At 46.6% G+C, this 21,896-nt stretch overlaps 1 protein-coding gene across 9 annotated transcripts in view; it reads right to left on the reverse strand.

Annotated features, from left to right (window-relative positions):
• Nucleotides 1-2,729: 2,729 nt before the first annotated feature.
• Gbf1 (golgi brefeldin A resistant guanine nucleotide exchange factor 1) overlaps nt 2,730-21,896 on the reverse strand; it is a 123,926-nt gene continuing 104,759 nt past the window's right edge. For 5 of the 9 annotated variants that reach the window (XM_048338377.1, XM_048338376.1, XM_048338375.1 and 2 more), the window contains 29 exons: nt 21,589-21,800; nt 21,202-21,300; nt 20,443-20,637; nt 20,022-20,211; nt 19,025-19,165; nt 18,501-18,589; nt 16,725-16,927; nt 16,230-16,353; nt 15,388-15,513; nt 15,059-15,141; nt 14,109-14,345; nt 13,746-13,839; nt 12,805-12,981; nt 12,443-12,507; nt 12,228-12,351; nt 11,982-12,053; nt 11,743-11,837; nt 11,367-11,520; nt 8,470-8,695; nt 7,805-7,965; nt 7,432-7,678; nt 7,096-7,301; nt 5,404-5,554; nt 5,182-5,312; nt 4,874-4,975; nt 4,505-4,618; nt 4,194-4,374; nt 3,929-4,057; nt 2,730-3,568 (listed from right to left, as the gene is read on the reverse strand). In XM_048338377.1, the coding sequence (XP_048194334.1) occupies nt 3,288-3,568; nt 3,929-4,057; nt 4,194-4,374; nt 4,505-4,618; nt 4,874-4,975; nt 5,182-5,312; nt 5,404-5,554; nt 7,096-7,301; nt 7,432-7,678; nt 7,805-7,965; nt 8,470-8,695; nt 11,367-11,520; nt 11,743-11,837; nt 11,982-12,053; nt 12,228-12,351; nt 12,443-12,507; nt 12,805-12,981; nt 13,746-13,839; nt 14,109-14,345; nt 15,059-15,141; nt 15,388-15,513; nt 16,230-16,353; nt 16,725-16,927; nt 18,501-18,589; nt 19,025-19,165; nt 20,022-20,211; nt 20,443-20,637; nt 21,202-21,300; nt 21,589-21,800 (4,409 nt within the window). In that variant the 3' untranslated portion in view covers nt 2,730-3,287. The remainder of the gene's footprint in view (nt 3,569-3,928; nt 4,058-4,193; nt 4,375-4,504; nt 4,619-4,873; nt 4,976-5,181; nt 5,313-5,403; nt 5,555-7,095; nt 7,302-7,431; nt 7,679-7,804; nt 7,966-8,469; nt 8,696-11,366; nt 11,521-11,742; nt 11,838-11,981; nt 12,054-12,227; nt 12,352-12,442; nt 12,508-12,804; nt 12,982-13,745; nt 13,840-14,108; nt 14,346-15,058; nt 15,142-15,387; nt 15,514-16,229; nt 16,354-16,724; nt 16,928-18,500; nt 18,590-19,024; nt 19,166-20,021; nt 20,212-20,442; nt 20,638-21,201; nt 21,301-21,588; nt 21,801-21,896) is intronic. The other 4 variants (XM_048338379.1, XM_048338378.1, XM_048338374.1 and 1 more) reach the window with 1 other exon arrangement.

Raw genomic sequence — 21,896 nt, forward strand, 5'->3', positions numbered from 1 at the left:
TGAGGAAGTCACATTCTAGATAGATTTATAGATAGAAGCACCAAGACTGCCTGAGGATTGGGTGTAGGATGTGAGAAAAGGAAGGTTTTTGGCATAAGACCTTGCCAAGATGGAGTTGTCCTTCAGTGAAGTAGATTTGTAGGGAGTATTCAAGAAATGTCACTTTAAGTTTGTTATATCTGAGATGTCTGTAAGTTATGCCAGTGGAAATACTGAGTGGAAAGTCTGAAAGGTCAGAGGATGGTGGAAAGTTGGAGTTGGGAATGAAGTCAGTGTAATGGGTGGTATTTGAAGGTCTGCCAGTGGGTGGCATCACCCGATGGTGAGTACAGAGAACCCATTTGAGGACTGAGCTGGGGGGGGGGGGGCGGTGCTGTGATGCGTCCACAAAGGGAATAGGAAAAGGCATATGCTAATGAGATGGAGAACCAAGGAAAAGTAGTGGTGCAAAAGCAGCGTGGAGAATACTTCAAGGTGGGGATGACTGACTCACCTCAAGCTCCTCCAAGGGCCTAGTAGCCACTCTGTGTGAATGGCTTAGGTCACAGTGCCATTTCCTGCTTTCCTCTTGACTGTCACTTCTACATCACCAAGCTGTTCTTCCTTGATCAGAACTGAAGTCCAGTTTTCTTCTAGGCAAAGGCATTCCCAACAATATGAATTCTATTTCAGCACTAGCCCTACATAGTTAAACTGCTTTTTTTTCTTAATAATAGAATGAGGGGCTGGGGATATAGCCTAGTGGCAAGAGTGCCTGCCTCGGATACACGAGGCCCTAGGTTCGATTCCCCAGCACCACATATACAGAAAACGGCCAGAAGCGGCGCTGTGGTTCAAGTGGCAGAGTGCTAGCCTTGAGCGGGAAGAAGCCAGGGACAGTGCTCAGGCCCTGAGTCCAAGGCCCAGGACTGGCCAAAAAAAAAAAAAAATAATAATAGAATGAGACCACTGGTGAATATAGGTTTTTTTGTTTGTTTCCCAGCAGGAAGTCACTTTGCAGTTGCTCCAGCTTCTTTCCTAACTTGTAAGACCAATAGAAGGACACAGCTGTTCTATTCCTTTGTTCACAGGAATGCATTCAGATTTCCTTGCTTTAGCCAACCATCTTCCTCTCACAGGGAGACCTAAGGATGCACTAAAGGAAGGGCTTGTGAGGCTCTGATGAGAGAACAGAGACACTGGAAGCAAAGGCTGAGTTCAGTTGCTGTAGATTCAGGCTTTTCTGCTCTTACCCATGGAACCCTCTGCCCTACTAATTTTCCCATGGCAAGGATTCTGACTAGTAAGGAGATCAGGCATGGGCTGGAGCTGGACCAGAGGGAAGAGAAACTAGTGCCATCAGTTACTATTTTCCCAAATTGGCACCTGAATGGGGTACTTATGTTGTAGGTAGTAAATGTTGGGGGGAGTAGAGCTGACTCCATCTTGAAAATGAAGTTAAATATTAGGTCAACCTGACTCCAAAATTCTGCTTCTGTAAATGGCTTGCTTAACTTGTTTGTTGCTTGCTCTACCCCCTGTAATAACCCCCTACATCTGTGCTACACTTTTACCTTTCTAAACCCCAACTTGAGGGCTGCTTGGGGTCGCAGTTTCAGCTTCCGAGTCTGTGCTGCATCCCTGGCCAGTCAGTTTGCTTTTTGCTTCCCCAATAAATCCATCTTTTTGCTTGAGACTGTCTGTGAGTGGTGGACTCTTGGAGGGATGTGGACTTTCCTCCCTCGAACCCTGTAACACTTACAGAGGTCTATACGTCTGACAATGTGGAAATGCTAAGCAAAGGGAAGCTGAGTACTGAAAGGCTGTTCTTATAGTCAGCTAGGCCTCAAAGCAAAAGGGAATACCCCCAGTTCTCTGAGTGAGACTAGTTGGCAGTACCATGGGTCCTATTCTCCTGTCACCAAGATGCAGGAAGCCACCATTGGGGATGGAACCCATACAGTTATGCATGTTAGGCAAGTGCTCTACCACTGAGCTACATCCCCAGCTCCTTAAATCACTGTGAATTCCACCCCAGTAACTCCAGTAACTCAGTTCCGCCTGCTGGTCCACACTGTGTGCCATTTGCATTCTCCTACCTGCCTTACTCATGTGAAGGGCATGGGGAAAGATGGTCATGCCGCAGTGATGGGGGTGGCCAGGGGCTGTAGGATAGGGAAGTGTCCCACTGAAGCAGGAGCTGGTAGCTCTTGCCTACTTTCAGCTAAACAGGAGACTGAGATCTGGAAGATAACAGCTTAAAGCAAGCCAGAAAAGAAAAATTTATGAGACCCCCATCTCCAAAATAACCATCAAAAAGCTGTGCTAGAGGCATGATTCAAGTGGCAGAGCACCAGCCCAGCAAGCAAGCTTCGTGAGCACAAGGCCACACGACTTGGGCTGTAGGCAGGATCGTCCTCTACCTTTGGCTGCTGTGCTTTTGGCTCTGAGGCCCACCTGGCAGAAGGCTTCTGAATTACGATACCTGAGCTCTGATTCACCTGCTGTGAGTCAGGCCAGGGTATAGCTCAGGTGTCTCTTGTGAAGCAGCTGTGGAAGTGCCCACGCTCTTCTGATGAGGATGTACTGCTATGACAATGGTGGATCAGCAACCGTGGAGAAGGAATCCTGACTCCAGTTGTCATCTGGATGGTGGCTGGGCTCCAGGCCTGCCCTGAGTGCTGTTCATCCAACACATCCTGAACATCCCAGAAACAGGAGACATTGACCCACAAAGCTCAAGAAGGAAAGTGAGATAGGTAATGGTATCGGTACTAAGACATTTATTACATCATAAAAAGTTTATTCTTGTTTTCCATATATACATGCTCTTGTGGGCAGTCCCCCATTCAGCCCCACCTGCCCACCCTCCCTGGCGCCAAGCATTTCTCCAAACTTGCCAACTATGTAATAAAAGAGGAAGAATTGGAGGTGGCAGCCCAGGACTGATGGGAACAAGATGGGAAGAGGGAAACAAAGTGCAGAGTGGTTGGGCTTGGCTCTCAACGCCCGACCTGGCAGGAGGGGCACACGGCAGGCACTACAGGGTTGACACAGCGATGACTCCCTGAGCTGCCAGGCTGCAGGCAGAGGCTACAGATGATACCTGAGTGAGCACTCAGGTTGGACCCTCAGATATGGACAGCAGAGGAGAACGAGGGCCCAGTGGGGGATAGAAAAGTTATTTTATCCCCCATCCAAGTGGCAGCGACAGCAGCTCGGATTGGGCCGCAAGAGCTGGTGGCCCCTGGGACAGCTGGAATAGGGCCTGGTGGGAAGTACTGGTCCTCATCTCCGAGGGACGCACTTTAGTTGACTTCAGAGGTGGGTATGGGGTCTGTGGGGCGCGGTGTGGCCAGGAGGGGTACTGGAGAGGTTGCCTCAATGAGTGCAGGGTTGAGGATGATGGGCAGAGTCATGGGTGGCACACCCACCTGCAGTGGGGAGGCCAAGGGCTGTAGAATTAGTGGGGGCTGGGTCAGAGGGGGAGGCCCTTCGGGGGTAGGACTTGGCCTGCTAGGGCTACAGGCCATCGGAGATCCAGGGGAGCTGCTGTTGGTGCCTCGGGGACCCTCTGCTTTCTCGAAGTCTGTAAGGAGTCATAGTAGCTGCAGTTAGGCTCTTGTCAGCATACCAAGTCTGTTTCTTCCAATTTCCTTCCCAGGCTAAAATATTGAATCTCAAAATGCATCTCATGTTCAGCTACCTTATGTAAGAGATCCACCCTTCATCTCCTCCATTGAACTTTGGTCTGGTTTTAGCTAGAACCCATGAATCTTCTTTTAGCTTGCCTTGCTATTTCCCACAGAAAGGGTGGGCAAATAGCAATCCTTGATTGCTTCCTTCTCAACTCCCGCCACCACCACCAGCAAACCCAAGTTCCACAGGCTTCCTCTTAGACATTCTTCTTCTTGCCCAACCACAAGCAGGCTGTCAGGGAGGGACTCACCACAGGCCCCCAGCTCAGAGGGTGTTTCTGGGGGAAGTGGATGGCCATGTGTCCAGGGGTCACCAGCAGCAGGAGTTAGGTGGGCTGAGGCCAGAGGTTTTTGGCTGTGATGCTCCAAGGGCACAGGGTCTGGGTAGACAAGAGGACACAGGCGGTCACGCTTAGTGCTTAGTCCTGGCCATGGGCCAGCTTTTCTACCCCCATGGGACCCAGGGAGAAAGTCAGCTGTAGGGACTCTTTGGCAGGGATGGGCTGGGTACCCTACCCTGAATGACAGTCTGCTTGAAGAGCTCGTCACGTAAATGTGGAAGGAAGCAATCAATGCGCTCCCAGGTGATCTCCCACAGGGCGGAGGGACTGCCTCCTCGTGCGTCTGCACTGTGGAAAATCTCGGCCGTGTCCATTACAAGGAGCATGTTCTTCAGAGACTCAGGGATGGCCTCTGACTGCAGGGGAGAGAGGGACATGGGAACAGGGCAGAAGCATGAGGGAGACAGCAGCCAATGGGGAGATGGCAGTCTCCTGGAAGGCAGGAAAGGAACTGGGCAGTGGGAATCCAGCTCAGGTAGAACATACCAGTAAATCACTGGAGCCTGCATGCATGTACTTGTCCATGAAGTCTAGGATGGTGAGCCAGAGTGCAGCAAAGGTGGAGAGTGACAGCAGTGGAGACAGGTGCTGCAGGAACACCTGAGGCCCACAACAGCCTCTGTTAGCCACGGGGAGGGTACGGACCTCTATGTCCCTCTCCCAAGTTAGGACACAAGTCTGCTCTGTCTCGCGTGGGAATCTTAGATCAGCGATTACTCTGAAATCCAGAGTCCTTCTGAATCCCTGGGTCCTGAGCCCCTACCTGTGTCTCTGGGTCCTAACAAATGGGACTTCCCTTTCTGGAAAAGGGCAAGGGGCTGGGACAGTAAGTGGGAGTGCAATGGTGAGCAGTACCTTTGAGAGCAGTGTGGAAGCCCTCATCCGGGTCTCCTCCATCCCACCCACATCGGCTGGGCTGATGTTCTCTAAGAGCTTGGTCAACAGAGGAAACAGCACCTGGTAGGTAAATAGCCAATGTTATCTTAGTTGATCAGCTGGGGAGCCTTGCTCCAAGGATGGGCAAGATGGGTAGATGGGGCATAATGCTAGTGATGGGTAGATGGGGCAGAGAGCACTGGGGAAGGTCTCATACAAGCTGAGGAGACAGCGGTTCTTGGGAGGCGGCCTGGCTCTCCCTGCCGTAAGTTTGGAACTTTCTCTACCTTGTTAAAACAGGACTCCCACTCCAGGGCATCCAGCTTTTGCAGGTCATGTACCAGCAGTGCTCGCTGCAGATAGGTCAGGGCTTGCATCCGCACCTGGCGTCGGGCATCACAGCACAGGCAGGCGATGCCTGAGAACAAGAGTAGATCAGGGTGAGCCAGTCATCTGGTCCAGGTGCTCTGACTTACCTCTGCCATACCCTGCCTCCACCCACAGTTTACCCTGTAGCAAAGGGCACCAGCAGTGGGCCCAAAGGGTGCGCGAATCGGCTTCGATCTTCTGGCCACCTGTTTCCAAGTGACGCTGCTCTTCTGCCCATGAGCTGTAGATAGAGGCGGCCCGCGTGTGCAAGGTGTGCATCAGGTCTAGCAACTGGCATCACAGAAGAGAGCAGGATATAAGTGGGGCTGTCCTCCCCTTGCAACTGTCCCCAAGTCATCAAGGGACACCCTCCTCTCTATTTACAGCACACTCCATCCCTCTCTCTATTCCTGTTGTCTTAACTTGATGAGATAATTGCTCCAGTTCTGCCTATATTTCTCATAGTCACAGTTATTCATGGTACAGGAGACTTGAGGAGATGTATGGACCAAAATTCAACAACACAGAATGACAGCAAGAAAAGACTTTCATTTTAATTCTAAAATACATCCTTGTTAATGAAAAAAAGTCTAACTAAATTGGAAGACTTTAATCTCATCTTAAAAACAAACTGTCAGGCACCACTGACTCATGCCTGTTATCCTAGCTACTTAGAAGGCTGAGATCGGAGGAACTCGATTTGCAGCTAGCCTGGACAGAAATGTCCATGAGACTCTTATCTCCAATTAACCAGCAAAAACCTAGAAGTGGATGGGAATATGGTCTAGTGGTAGAGTGCTTGCCTCATATATATGAAGCCCTGGGTTCGATTCCTCAGCCCCACACAGAAAAAAGCCAGAAGTGGCACTGTGGCTCAAGTGATAGAGTGTTAGCCTTGAGTAAAAGAAGCCAAGGACAGTGCTCAGGCCCTGAGTTCAAGCCCCAGGACTGGCAAAAACAAACAAACAAAAAACACCAGAAAAAAAAACCCTGGAAGTGAAGGTGTGGCTCAAGTGGTAGAGCACTAGGCGTGAGCAAAAGAGCCAAGGAGACTTGCGTTTCAGCCCCAGCATTAGCACTAGCATGCCCACACATACACAGAAGCCCAAACAAATCAAATCTCAGGCTCAGAGGCTTTCATGGACAAGTGTCTGGCCAGGTTTAATACTTTCATTGTTTTCTGAGACAAGATCTCATTGTAGTCTGACCTGCGTCAAGCTCACTTATGTAGTCCAGGCTGGCCTTGAATTCATGATCCTGCCTCAGCCTCCTGAGTGCTAGGATTACACATGCCATCATATCTGGCTAACACTTTATTTTCATAATTTTTTTAAAGTTCTTCTTACTGGAAGCAAGTAACTGTTTCTCCATTTATTTAGTGATAAAGTCAGCTTGTAAGATCAATTTTATGAGGCAAGCACTCTACCACTAGGCCATATTCCCAGCCCCGTAAGATCAATTTTATATGCCTTGAATAGACACACAAATAAGGTTGGAAAGAGAGACAAGAAAATGGTGACAAAGTTGCCTTCAGTGACAGGAATTTAGTGGTTGGGGCAGGAATAAAACAAAAACTTAATTTTATCAGTTTACCCTTTTTACCTTTTTAATTTTGTACTATGTGCATGTATTACCTATTCAAAAATAAATAAACTTTAATTTTGAAATGAACCTAAGCAAGCAAGGGTTCACAGTTAGTCTTGGGTAAGAGGAACACTGTGGAGGTGGTAGTCCAGGGCTGGGAAGAACACATGAGTCCTTTCTCTTGGCCCCACCCAGGCTCCCAGGCTCAGGTGCAGGGGAGGAGAGGAAGTAAAGGGTGCCATACTTACGTCCTGACTGACCTGTAAAGACACCGTATGGTAGCTGGCAGGCACGCCTTCATCCTCATCATCGTCACTATGCCCACCCCGTGTGGGATGTTGGTTGGAGGTTCGAGGACGCCGAAGCATTGAGCCCTCTTTAGCCTTTTTTTTGAAGCGGTTCCCTTTGCTGTCATACTTGTGACTCTTGCTGCGTTTCTCCTGAGACTTGCACCCTGGGTGGAGATGGGCCCAGGTCACTTTTCCACAGCCAGAAGCAAACATGTCCTGCCTCTCTCTCCTTTCTTCCATTCCCTGTGTAATTCCATGGCTCTCCCCCAACTGTCCCTTCATCAAGTGACCTACCACCATTTAGACTGGCCTCCACAAAGACGCGCAGAGTCTTCACGCAGAGCTCGAAGTTGTCGGGGGTGATGTGAGCAGCATCACGAACAATGAAGGACAGTGATTCCACACACTTAAGTAGGGACTTAGTGTCATGTGGCCCCAGGTCCAGCCCCACTGTCAGGCTATACTGATTGACCAGAGGTGAAGGGCCTGGCCGGTTGGACCCTGGTCCTGACTTGGAGTTGTCAATGTCATCCTTTCCTACCTGTGAAGTACATAGGGTACAAGCTGGGGACCTAGTCTTGATCCCTATTTGTCCTCTCAGAGGACCAGGGATCTCTCTTACAAGACCAGGAGGGAAGACTCACTGGCTTCCCATACCCTCACTTACCACTAGCCAACCACTGTTGACCACATCGGCATCTGTGGCTGATCGGTGCATCTTGCCAGGCCTGCCATGATCAGTGTAGACCTCTGAGTCGGAAGTGTAGCCTCGGTCTAGGGTAACATCATTCTGGTGATAAGATGGTAGCTCACTATCTGACTGGGCCCCTAAAGCCAGGCAGGGAGAAGAGCGGAGGCAGGTTAGGGATGGGACACTGGGGCAAAGGAAAATTTAGACTCTCAGAAGAAAAGTGCTGAGGCCTGGCCTCCTCCTCTCTCTGGCCTGGATTACTTCTGCCTTGTCACCAGAGGACTTCAGCCTAGACAGCTTCTCTCATGACCAAATAGGGCAATAGGCTAATTTGGGCTTCTGATGGCATCTAGTAGCAGCTGTTAGGAAAATCGGGTGGCAGCAAGGGTATAATTTCTGGAAAAATAGTCCTCAGGATGGTAGGAAGCCTGGATTCATAGCCTTCTACATTGCCTACTTGCCTTCATGCTATTTAACCTGTGGATACTAGCCAGCAGGCACTAGAGGATCTGGAAGCAGATGGCAGAAGCCAGGCATATTTAATCTGCTGAATGCAATAACCTGTGTTGTGTTTTCCTGTCCCAGCGCCTGGGCCACAGCTATTTATCTGCCAGTGAGAATCTCCCTGGGAGAAGGCTTACCAGCATCAGGTGCATCAGTCCTAGCTGTGGCCTGCAGAGCAGCTGGAGGCTTCACACCTGAGCCGATACACTCCAGTAGTGTGAAAAGGGTGGCCCAGTCATCTCCCAAGTGGATGTTAGCTGCGTTGGTCTTAAGGAGTTCATGGAGCCCGTATGCAACTTGGTGGCTGACTCTGGACAGCACACTGGGCTTCATCAGCAATAAGATGCGCAGGGAGAGCAGCACCTAGGGGATGGGTGGGGAGCAGGAAAGAAGAGAGTGGGCACATAGCTTCCTATCAAGGAAGCTTTCCCATCAATCTCTTTAGGGCAGTGAGGAGGGTTTGGTTAGAATCCAACTTGAGCTAGTCTCCTCTCTCTAATGGAACTGGGGCTTGAACTCAGGGTCTCAAACTTGCCCGGTGGGCACTCTACCACTGAGCCATGCCTCCAGCCTTTGTCTCTTCTTTTTTTCTTCTTCCTCTTCTTCACCTGTTTATTTCATATATATTTTTAAATTTTTAATTATTATAAAGGTGATATACAGAGGGGTTATAGTCATATATGTGAGGTAAAGAGTACATTTCTTTCTGGACAACATCACCCCCCTCCTTTTTTTTTTTGCCAGTCCTGGGGCTTGAACTCAGGGCCTGGGCACTGTCCCTGAGCTTCTTTGCTCAAGGTACTCTACCACTTGAGCCACAGCGCCACTTCTGGCTTTTTCTGTGTATGTGGTACTGAGGAATTGAACCCAGGGCTTCATGCATGCTAGGCAAGCACTCTACCACTAAGCCACATTCCCAGCCCCACCCATCCTTTTTGAGAAGGACTAGTGATCTACCACTGAGCTAAACCCTCAGCCACTCATTTTACTTTATATTGAAATGCTTATTGCATTAATTAGTATCATATGCAATATGGCTTATCGGTAGAGTGCTTGCAAAAAGAAGCCAGGGATAGTGCTCAGGCCCTGAGTCCAAGCCCCAGGACTGGCAAAAACAAAAAGAAGAAAAGAAATAATATAAAGTACCTTATATACTTTGTCCAACTTATTCCAATATGCAAAACTAAGTGTAATATCACAAACAGAATACTGATATTGATACAACTCACAGACACTATATGGATTTCTCTATTCTCTACAGTTTCACCACAAGTCAAGATGCTGAATGGTTCCTATATACCACAGGATGCTTCATGCTGCCCTAACTATAACTTGTCCTTTTTCCTAACCCCTAGCAATCTGTCCTCAACTTTTAAAAATTTCTGAGTTCATAAATGTCATATAAATATAATTACATAGTATATAATCTTTGGAGATGGGCTTTTTACTCAGTACCTAAGCCGTTACATCTATCAGTAGTCGGTTCCTTGAAGACTATACCATAGTATAGTATATGCATCTGGACTAATTCCAGTTTGAACTATGAACATTCATGTACTGATTTTTTTTTTTACTGTTATTTGTGGGGCTTAGACTCAGGGCCTGGATGCTGTCCCTGAGCTTTCTAGCTCAAGGCTAATGCCCTACCACTTGGAGCCACAGCTCCACCTCCCGTTTTTGAGTGGTTAATTGGAGATAAGAATCTCACGGGGACTTTTCTGCCCAGGCTGGCTTCAAATTGTGATCCTCAGATCTCAGCCTCCTGAGTAGCTAGGATTACAGGTGTGAGCCACCAGTGCCTGGCTGCTATTACATTCTTTTTTTTAAAATTTAATTTATTTATTAATTGAACACAAATTTTTTTGACAAGGTGTTGTGCAAAAAGGGTACAGTTACATAGTAGGGCAGTGTGTACACTTCTTGCGATATCTTACACCCTGTTTTTCTTTCCCTTCTCTAGGTCAGGTAGACATATATAGAATACAATTTATCAAGAACATATACAGTAGCCACGTGGCCAAGCCCAAGAAAATTCGCCTAGGGCTTTAAATGTAATGCTATTACATTCTTAATTTCAGCTTTCATACATTCATTGTTAGCATATGGAAATATGATTAACTTTTGTGTTGGATCTTATATTTTATAAACTTCTTGAACTAATTTAATAGTTTTTTTTAAAACTTCTTAAGTTAGTTTTTGTTTGGCTGGGTTGTTTTTCATAGTGTAACCGAGAGATCTCATGCTTAGGGTTCTAAGCATAAGAATCTCAAACAAGATATAGTCCTGGGGCTACTAAAAGGCAGCAGCAAGCCAGCCCTACAAAGTAGACTCAGAGAGGTGCAGGGCACTCATACTCAAGGCTATTCCAGGTGCCTCTGTTAAGACTGTGCCAGCAATTCACAATAGCCAAAATATGGAAACAACCCAGATGCCCCTCCACAGATGAATGGATCCAAAAAATATGGTACTTATACACAATGGAATACTACATAGCGATTAGGAACGGTGAAATATTGTTATTCGCAGGGAAATGGTCAGAACTCGAACAAATAATGTTGAGCGAGACAAGCCTAGAACACAGAAAACAAAGGGGCATAATCTCCCTGATATATGACTGTTAACAAAGGGAGACGGAGAGACAGTAGAGACCAAGTCTGTGAACACTGTATATGTTCTTGATACATTGTATATTGCATATATGTCTACCTGACCTAGACAAGGGATAGGAAAACAGGTCGTAAGATATCACAAGAAATGTACACACTGCCCTACTAATTAACTGCATCCTTTTTGCACAACACCTTGTAAAAAAATTTATGTTCAATTAAAAAAAAAAAAAAGACTGTGCCAGCCCTGTGATTGGCCACTGGTTTTATGTTATGGAGCATTGTGTTTGTGTGTGTATGTGTGTGTGTGTATATATATACTACATGTGCGTGCGCACACACACACACACACACACACAGAGTCTGATTTAGATCATATCCATGACTGACCCTACAGCCTGCCCACCTTCCCAGATGTACTCGCTTACCTGACCACTGATCTCTTCTCTTCGGAGCAGCCGGATGGCTAGGCGCAGCAGCCCTACCACTGCCCGCTCCACAAGGAAACAGAAATCTTGTGCCTGGACACAGAGGTGGTATAAATGGTCTCGAACAGTCTGCCATACACATCCCACACGGTCCCTTTGGAGAACATAATAATAAGGACAGTCTCAAATGGAGGTCACTGGGTAATATGTCTTCTATCCCCTTCATGGTTTATTGGGATCATACTCTAAGCAGACAGGGACAGAGATCAAATTTTTACCCTATTGTCTACAGTTCTGTATATTTCAGGCCCTGGAGTCCACTCAGCCAAAGCCTGGTATAGTATCTGCCTAAAGACTTTCATCTGCCTTCTCCTACCTGTTCTCCAATACAATCCGTAGCAGCATCTCCAGACAGAAAGCGGCGTCTTCCTCATCATATGTTTCTTCATCTGGTGTCACTGACACTAGAGCCTGGAAAGGAACAGCAGCAGGAAAGAAGTCATGAAGAAGAAGCCAGCCACTGGCTCGCTCTGCCTCAAAAGAAACTGAGGTACAAACTACTATCCCTCCCAGACACAGGCAGCTCGCCATCTCTTCCCTTCCTTCCTCTGGTACCTTCATGAGCTCCTGCAGGGACTCCAGCTGGAGGAACTTGCTCTCTGTGATCATCTTTTCTGGATCACATTGCTAGAGGGGGCATATGAGAAAGAGGGTCTGTGACAAAGACTGAAGGGAGAGAGCCAGGGAGACAAGGTAGAATCATCTTGGTTACAAGTCCTGTATGATTCTATTCTTTACCTACAGAGCTGCATCTTTCCAATAGGTAGGGTGTAGGTTTTCTTGCCAGGGGTGGGCAGTTACCTTGATACAGTCCAAGGCCATTCTCTTAGCCTCTTGGTTTTCAGTGGATGGGCCCCGTACACTAGACTGCTCAGGGCCACTCAATGTTAGCCAGCTCACAAAGCTCAGTACTGTTGACTCTCCTCTGTAGGAAAAGGGTACATGTCATGGTGATCCCCAAAGTTCTGACCCTCCCTACATAAAATCCTTAGCTTCTGCTTCTGGTCTTCACGTACCGGTTTGATGGTGTTTCTTCTCGTTGTAGAGAGATCTTGCCATTGGGGTCCACAAAATCTTCCACCTGACATAGTAGGACAAGAATGATTTCTTTCCCCATGTCCTTTGCATTTCTGGCCCCTCAAGCAAATTTCTCCCTGTAGCCCTCTGTCCTTTAACTATTGTTACCCCAGTAAGTGGTAATGACTTCTACCAGCCTTATAGCTATCTTCAAGATCTGTGGTATTAATTTGAGCTATTCCTAGTGATCTTTGGCAGGCATCAGGCCCAGGGCTACTCTCAGCCAATTCTATCTATGTCTAGATGCACAAAATGCCAGGACTCTTGCTTTGTTAATGTTGATTAATCTACTAAGAATTACCTCCACCATTGCCTTGGGCAGCAGTTGGGCTCGGAAGAGCTGCAGCATGGCCTCCATGATATTCTTCCAGCCCTCCCGTAGGATGTCACCATGACGATGGGCCAAATGGAATACTGTCTTGGCTGCAATGTGGGCTTTAGGGTTGCTTCCAAACACACTGGGTAAGTTCTCAATAGACTGGAAAAGAGAATGAGAAGAGGTTTCAAGTAGTGTCTGAAAGAAGACTCTCAGGTCTTTCTATCTGTGGTTCTCTGAGTGTTCTTCTTTGCTTTTTTTTTTTTTTTTTGCTTGTTTTGTTTTGTTTTGCCAGTCCTGGGGCTTGAACTCAGGGCCTGAACACTGTCTATGGCTTCTTTTTGCTCAAGGCTAGCACTCTGCCACTTGAGCCACAGTGCCACTTCCAACTTTTTTCAATATAGGCAGTGCTGAGGAATCGAACCCAGGGCTTCATGTACACAAGGCAAGCACTTTACTAGGCCATATTTCCAGCCCCTGGCTTTGCTTTTTTTTTTTTTTTTTTTGGCCAGTCCTGGGCTTTGGACTCAGGGCCTGAGCACTGTCCCTGGCTTCTTCCCGCTCAAGGCTAGCACTCTGCCACTTGAGCCACAGCGCCGCTTCTGGCCGTTTTCTGCATATGTGGTGCTGGGGAATCGAACCTAGGGCCTCGTGTATCCGAGGCAGGCACTCTTGCCACTAGGCTATATCCCCAGCCCCCCTGGCTTTGCTTTTAATCCTCCATAATAATGATGGTCTTCCCTACTCCATCATCTCTTCTCCCATCCCGGTACATGAGGTGACTATTCTCTTTCTAGTGTGTAAGACCAAAATGGCCTAAGCAAACCCTGGTGCAGCCAAAAAGGTGGGAGTAGACATGGACAGGTCCATTGCTGAAGGAGAGGTCCTCCTTTGGAAGTCTAAGTACAGTTCCTGCCCAAACTCACCTCACTGCTGAGAGCTGTGAATTTGCACAGAGAGATGATGAGATTGTCAAACACATCGCTGAGGCCATAGTGGGCGGAGATCATGGCACACTTCCTGTAATGTCACCCCCATCCCCAAAACAGAGTTACTGGAAGGTCAACAACCCTTCCAAGTCCCTGCAGAGGTTTACGTGAAGCTGTACCCAATCAGTCCCAGCAAGAAAACTTTCACACTAATGTTCAAGACAGATTTCCCCAAGCAACAGTGTCCCTCTACAAACTCAGGAAGAACCCCATTCTTAGGAAAGTGAAAATCACAAGAGGTAACCATGTTAGCTTTAGAGAGATAGGAGGAGGTAAAAGCCAACGCCAAAGCTGAGCTACCTGAAGCCTGAGATGGCTTTCTGGATGATTGTCTCTTCAAGGCTTTTGTCAAAGACATAAGAAAGAGCAGCAATAGTGGGGCCCCAAGTCATAGTGAAGAGGTCAAGATCATAGCTGCCAGGAGGCACACGGAGGAATATTCCCTCAGGGGTGGCGCCTCGATGAAGAATCACATTCCACACATAGTTCTCACGAACCAAGCCAGTCTGTTCCTCAGGCATCACAATTTCCTCATTCCTGTCAAGAGGTAAGGGAAAGAGAAGGTGCACAGCTGTGAACCTGAGTGGTTCCAAACTAGGTCAAGAGCCTTTGTGAATATAGCCATCTTCCATCCATATGAGGCAACAAAACTGCAGCTCAGTGATCTGTTTCCTACCCAGGGAGGGAGAAGGGAAAGGAAGTGTTGCATAGTCTCCAAATTCTACCTTTAAGCAGAACATTCAGTTCTGTATTAAGACTTCATATTCTTCTGATTGTTGAAAGGATTAAACAATTTCTACTTTTTCTAATTTATAGTGAGGAACTAAGTGTCTAATCTCTGACCTAAGCCTCACCCTCTAGGACCCATCTTAACTTCTCTACCAGCCACAGAATGCAGCCACAGTAATCCAATTACTTTAGTTTCAGAAAATGGGACAATGATACCTCACTGAAGGACAGTAGTTTGTGCTAGGAATATAGCTCAATGACAGAGGGCATGCTTAGTTAGCATGTTGTGGGGCTTTGGGTTCAATCCTCAGGGAGGCAAAAGAGTGGCAGTTTGGATCAGACTTAAAGTAATAGAGCTCCAATACTGTCCAGGCTTCTCTAAGGAAAAAAACCAAGTTGTTGAAATGGGTTACCAGCTAAATCCCAAGATTAAATCTGGGGCATATAAATGACTGCAGTCTGATGTGATTCTGAGAAAGAAAGCAATGTGCCTCTCTATACTTTTCTCTATATATACTCACTTAATGGCATGGTACATGTCCTCCAGGATGTCTTGCTCAAAATCTTTGCCTCCATTAACACCTTTTAGGTTTTTTCGAAACTCCTAGAGACAGACGAGTAAGTTTTTTCCCTTTTATATCAATGTTGAAGATCCACCCAATGAACTTAGGGGTCTGTAGTAATTAGAACTAGGAAATAGTTAAGTGAAAAAGCCCACCTCTTCAACCCAGTTCCTCCCTGATCCCCATGAACAGAACTCTTTCCACTTTGCCCAGGGGAAACCCCATGTCCTTCTTGCTATCTCCAAAGCTGGCTGATCTTCTCTGCATTGGTTGGGACCCAAGTTTACCTCCAGTGTCATGGGTGCATTTTGTTTGCGAACATTGTGGTTGTGCTGGTCAGTGTTCAGCATGATGACAGCATAGGCCAGGGCAAAGCAAGCATCGCTATTGGCAAATGGGGAGCCATTACAATTCTGAAAAAGCAAAAAGCCCACCTGTGTCAGTGCCCTGCTCTGGCCAATGAAACCCTCACTATCAATCCTATGGTCAGTGCTGGCACAGAAGGGAGGTATTACCTAGAAAGTGGGCAAGCTCTTGGGGCTGGGAATATGGCCTAGTGGCACAGTGCTTGCCTCATATACATGAAGCCCTGGGTTTGATTCCTCAGCACCACATATATAGAAAAGGCCAGAAGTGGCACTGTGGCTCAAGAGCTAGAGTGCTAGCCTTGAGCAAAAAGAAGGCAGGGAGAGTGCTCAGGCCCTGAGTTCAAGTCCCAGGACTGGCAAAAAAAAAAAAAGGAAGTGGGCAAGCTCTTGCCAATTTCAATAAAGAAAGCTCTCTTTAATTTTTCTTTCTTTGAACCACAGTGCCACTTCTGGCCTTTTTCTATATATGTGGTGTTGAGGAATTGAACCCAGGGCTTCATGTATACGAGGCAAGTACTCTTGCCACTAGGCCATATTCCCAGCCCTTCTTTTAAGTTTTAGCAATGGTTTAGCTTATAGTATGATGGAGTTATAGGGAAAAATGTAGGAGAGAAATACTTCCTGCACCTTGTGCAGGAAATGGAAGCTAAAGATTCCTCTTAGCCTTCTTTAGAGACAGCAGCTGAGTGCTTTAATTGCGGCCCACAGAAGTCTCCAAGCTAATGTAAGGGGGTCTGTCCTTACAATTTAGACTCACTCACCCTCCAGTGTTCAGTGAATGCCTCCAGCAACCTATGGATGACTGGTGCCTCCCCAGGCAAACGAAAGGCTTCTAGGTAGAGGCGGAGAGCTTCATCTAGCCGCAGACCCTGAAAGCTGAAGGTGCTAAAGGGAAATAACAACAGAATGAAGGAGTTGAAAATGGAAAAGCTGTACAGGCTGGGCTGTTAGCCCAGTCCAGAACTCTAACCCACCCTCACTTGCAATGTTCTCCATGTAAGAGGCAGGCTCTCAGGAGTCCCTTTCAGGTGCAACAAATATAAATGATGGGAAGAAGCAGAACATGTGACCTGGTCATCCTTAGGTCATCAGATATACTCAGGAATGCCAAGTTCCCCAGACTTTTATTTTCTCCCTCTGCTGCTCCTTCCCTTTCTTTCTATAAGGCTGAGGATCAAACCTAGGGTGTCATGTAGGCTAAACATTCTACTACAAAGGTACACAATCATTCCTGACATTTCTTACAATTTCCTCACCTTACAAAACTCTCCAACAGGTCGATGTTTTTTCGATCACTCACAAATTCTCCAATCATTTTCTTGTCTAGCCGAGGGTTCTCTCGGAGCCATTGAGCTACCTCTGTGTTGTCCATTGGGATGGTGAGGAGGCCTTTCTCCTGTAGAAACTGTATTCCCTTCTTTGGTTTCTGGTTGAACTGCTCTGTACCAGTGATTAGCAGCTGGAGAAGAAAAACTAGAGGTGTCAGAAGCAACTCTAATCCTAAATCAGACAAGGTCAGGAAGACTCCACTACAGCCCACAGCTTGTTACCTAAGGAGCCCATAGGACAATGGTTCATAGTGATTCTACAACTAAGACTGGACCAGACTGGCTCCAGTTCTCTCTCATCTCCTTGTTTCATTACAAGTATCAGAGGAACTCCTTGCCACTCTTTGGTGTGTCCAAATGCAAGGACAGCCTCCTCTCCTTTAATTTGGGGATCAGAAAAAATGAGAAAAGACAGTTTTCTTCAGTTTATCTCATCATCATTCCCCTCTACATGTATGTATGTATGTATCTGCATATACATAAGCATGTATTTTTTGGCTGGTCCTGGGGCTTGAATTCAGGACCTGAATTTTTTTGCTCAAGGCTAGTGCTCTACCACTTGAGCCACAGCTCCACTTCTGTTTTGTTTTTTGTTTTTTTGTGGTTAATTAGAGATAGAGTCTACTGGATTTTCCTGCCTGGGCTGGCTTCAAACCATGCTCCTCAGATCTCAGCCTCCTGAGTAGCTAGAATCATGGGTGTGAGCTGCTGACACAGGCTCATCCCTTATTTATAGTTTAGCTTAGAGTTCTCTTGCTTTTTTTTTGGGGGGGGGTGTTCAGTTGTGGGACTTGAACTCAGGGCCAGGGCACTGTCTCTGAGGTCTTTCCTTCACTGCTAGTGCTCTACCACTTTGAGCCACAGTGCTACTTCACTTCCAATTTTCTGGTTGTTAATTGGAGATAAGAGTCTCATGGGGGGCTGGGAATATGGCCTAGTGGCAAGAGCGCTTGCCTGGTATACATGAAGCCCTGGGTTCGATTCCCCAGCACCACATATATAGAAAATGGCCAGAAGTGGCGCTGTGGCTCAAGTGGCAGAGTGCTAGCCTTGAGCAAAAAGAAGCCAGGGACAATGCTCAGGCCCTGAGTCCAAGGCCCAGGACTGGCAAAAAAAAAAAAAAAAAAGAGTCTCATGGACTTTCCTGCCCTTTGAACTGCAATCCTCAGATTTTAGCCTCCTGAGTAGCTAGGATTACAGATGTGAGCCACCAGTGCCCAGCTCCCTTTTGCTTTTTTGTTGCTTGGTTCTTATCATTTATGGCTGGCAATAAGAGGAAGAAAGGGTTAGGGAGAACATTTTCTTTAAGAAAACTAAAAGCACGAACAGTTATTTGAACTTTACTAAGGTACCAGAATAAATTCTCTTTTATTGGTAGTCATTATGCTGGAGCTGGAGATGACCAATAACTTTTGATGACCCACATGACACCAGCTCCCAAGGCTTCTGTCACTAGTACAGTTAACACCTGGAGTAGAGCTTGCTCAAGGGTAAACGACAGCATTGCTTATCTACATGGCTAAAGGTCTTCAAAGGAGATGGGGAGGTTACTAAAGTCCCAGCAAACCTGAAGATTAGTAACTACAAAAAGCTTGTAAAAAAAATCTCCTGATCCTCATCCTCTGGGACAGAAACCTTACAAGGACTAGATAGAAGTGGGCAAAGGCTGAACTCTAGGGAATATATGTATGTATACATATATACCTTCTTTTTGTTTTTTATTTCAATTAGTTCCCGTGGATCTGGTAGAAGTGAAGAAAACCGAGGTGGCTTCCGGGTAAACTTTTTATCAGCTAGAAATGAGAAGAAGAGAGAGGTACACTCATAAGAGCAATTTTACCAGGACTTTTGGAAGGTCACTGATACATTCTCTAATGGTAATTTACTTTCTTAGATCTGTCCATCCACCCATCCATCTATTCATCCATCCATCCCAAGGACTTTGTGCTTGGTAAGTAGGTACTCTATCACTTGAGCCACAACTCCAGCCCAATACTCCCCAGTGAAAAGGATAAACCTTAGAATTTGTCTTGTCCTCACCAGTCTCCTACACACTGGAGTTCTTACCTTCTGGAGCTCCAAATGTCTTTTTTTCCCTCTCTGGGTTTAAAACCCAGGTGAGCTGCCAAGTTTCACTCAGGTACGGCCCTAGGTTGCTATGCTCTCCTCCGTTTCCTACCAGGACCTTCAGTTGAAGGAATTTAAAGTCATGGGAACCCAATACTCACCCCCAGAGTCACCAATTTCCTCCAGGTCACTGCCTCCCAGCTTCCCATGTTCAGCTGGTAGCCTCCCTCCAGCTGACAGATGTAGGCCTGGGACATCTGGGGCCAGGCCTATGGATTTCCCATCACTGGGTGCTCTCTCAACTATTATGAGAAAAATATATGGGAAGACTTGTTAGTAGAAGTCAAGCAAAGCTTCATGGGTTAAGTCCCAAGCTAAGAGCTAAATGTCTCAAAAAGAGGACCAGCCATGGCAGAACAAATTAAATAGTATCAGCCAAACATTAGATTATATAACAAAGAGATTTTCCCTGAACTTCTCTAACTTCAGTATAAAGGGGGAAACAGAAAATATTATAATTAGAGTGAAGGAAGATACTGGAGATGGAAAAAGGAAGGGCCTGGAACTTGTAGGCACAGAAGTCCTATAGCCTCTTATCTCTTCTCTTGCTACAAAGAAATAGTCTGTAAAAATACCAAAGTGAGGCACTGGGAATGTGGCTTAGTGGTAGAGTGCTTGCCTAGCATGCATGAAGCCCTGGGTTCAATTCCTCAGTACCACATAAACAGGAAAAAAAATAATAAAGCTGGAAGTGGTGCTGTGGCTCAAGTGGTTCAGTGCTAACCTTGAGCAAAAGAAACTCAGGGATGGTGCCCAGGCCCTGAGTTCAAGTCCTAGGACTAGGGAAAAAAAAAGTGAGGAGAAGAAAGAGAAAAGTCTATGAGTTCTGCTTTCTTGCCTGACTGGAAAGAGAATTGAGAGCATCCCAGGGGAAGTGATATAAGGACAGGAAAAATGACTCATAAGGGGAGAATGGACAAGTACAGAATCTTGAGATCATCAAAGAAAGAAATGCAGTTTGATTTCCAGTATCATAGAGAGAAATGAGAGAGCAAGAAAGTGGGAAAAGGAAAGGGACAGAGGGAGCGAGGGAAGGAGAAAGAAAGGAGGGAGGGAGAAAGGAAGGAAGGAAGGAAAGGAGGAAGAAATGCCTCTCACTATCAATAGCTTCTCGGGTGCCATCTACTGCTTCATAGCTGGATCTGGCTGTCTCTTTCTTCTCTTGCTGGGTGAGGTTGTTGAGGACTTTGGCTTGGCAGTGGGCCTCAGTGCTGTCAATCACTGTCAACAGGGCATCAAGAGATAGTAGGTGTGTTGTATAGAGTTGACCAGACACAGGGAAGGCATTCTGGAAAGTAAACATATCCAACAGAATTGAGGATAAGAGAATATTTTAGTTGATTACAAAAAAAATCCCCAAACTTTTGTCTTCTCAATTGCCCTTACAAAGTGCCTTTCTTCTTCTTCCTGTTTCCCATCTCTGAGTGTTCCCCTCCCTGAATGTAGCATCTTCACTACCACCGGGGAGACTTCCTTAAAAAGAGCCTTCTTTCTAGAGGCCAGTAATAATGCTCAGCACCTTGGACAGCAGTTTTGTGAGGTCCTCAAAGAGGTTGGAACAATAGTAGTCACAATCATAGTTGATGTACAGCTCTGTGACAAAGCTGGGGATGCGCCAGAGCTGTACAATGGCCTCCAGTGCCATCTCCTTCATCTCGTAAGGCATCTTGGGATTTTCCACAGTGATGATCTCCATGAGCTTTTTGATGTACATCTGGCAATAACCCAGTGATCACCATTAGGAGAGAAAATTGGACAGGAAGAACATTAATAGGAAGTAGAAGCCCAGATAAAAGATATACATTAAGATACACTCACAGGTGCAAATATACCCTGGGAAATACATCCCCCCTACTCATCTCCTTATCAGGGTATAAACCTGGCTCCCTTCCTTATTCCTGCTTCAAAGACATTGTTTCTTTCTGTGTTCTCTATGCAAACCTGACTTAGTCCTATATAGAGTTCCCTTTTGCAATTGAGTAGTAGTGCTGGTTTGACTTGTAAGAGGAACTGCTGGGATGAAGACCTGCTCCCGTTGCAGGTAAAGTTACATGACAGCCTTTGTATTTGGGCTCTCCTACGTTAAAGTCAACCATTTTTTCTCTGGGCTTCTTTGAACTTTTCTACTACAGAACGCGTCAATGAAACAAACTAGAGGCAAAAGTATCCTAGAGAAAGCTCATAAATCCCATCCCTATAGCATGACAGTGCTGGCCCCACTGAAGATGCCATATACCTGGTTTGGTTTTCCTCTCTCATCCAAGATCAAGAAACTTACCTCTAATTGGAACTTGAGGTGCTCCCGCATGCTCTCAAACAGCAGGAAGCATACTCGCAGGGAAGCAGCATACAGGTTCAGACGTTCTACACTGAGTAGCTGGAAATGAGAGGACAGGTTTTTTAAATTGACTGGTTCAGCTGACAAAGTCAGGAGAATGAATCGGTGGAGTTGTCACAGAAGGACTGCACACTGAAGGAATTCTATCTATTAGAGTCTTTGGAGAGCTACTGAAACTCCTTTGCTAATAGACAACTGGGAGGAAGGTACTTTTTTGGGACCCATACTCTGCACAATCGGTCAAACCATGCTCTCTTTGCCTTTGAGAGACCCTGAAAAACAGATAGGGGCTAGGAGCAATAGGGGCTAGGAGCAATAGGATCTTACCTGGAATAAGTGGCGACACATTTCATCCTTGATAAGACCCAGGAGGGTCTGGCACTGTGCCACAGGTGCCGATTCAAGGGCTACTGTCAGCAAATGCAGTCCCATGTGGATCATAACCTCTGAGTTGTGGCGGTCATGTGGGTTGGTGAGGGAGATAAGGAAGCGGAAGAGCTCACGGATACAGGGAAGACCATAGGGAACCAGAGCTGTGCCTAGGAATATGAGAAGTGGGACTGCTGAGAAACAACCAGCCTGCTGGCTCAGCCCAGCCCAGCCCAGCCATGCCAACAGTTTGAAGGCTAGACTAC

This window comes from Perognathus longimembris, chromosome 2 (assembly GCF_023159225.1).
Source record: "Perognathus longimembris pacificus isolate PPM17 chromosome 2, ASM2315922v1, whole genome shotgun sequence".
Lineage (NCBI taxonomy): Eukaryota > Metazoa > Chordata > Mammalia > Rodentia > Heteromyidae > Perognathus > Perognathus longimembris.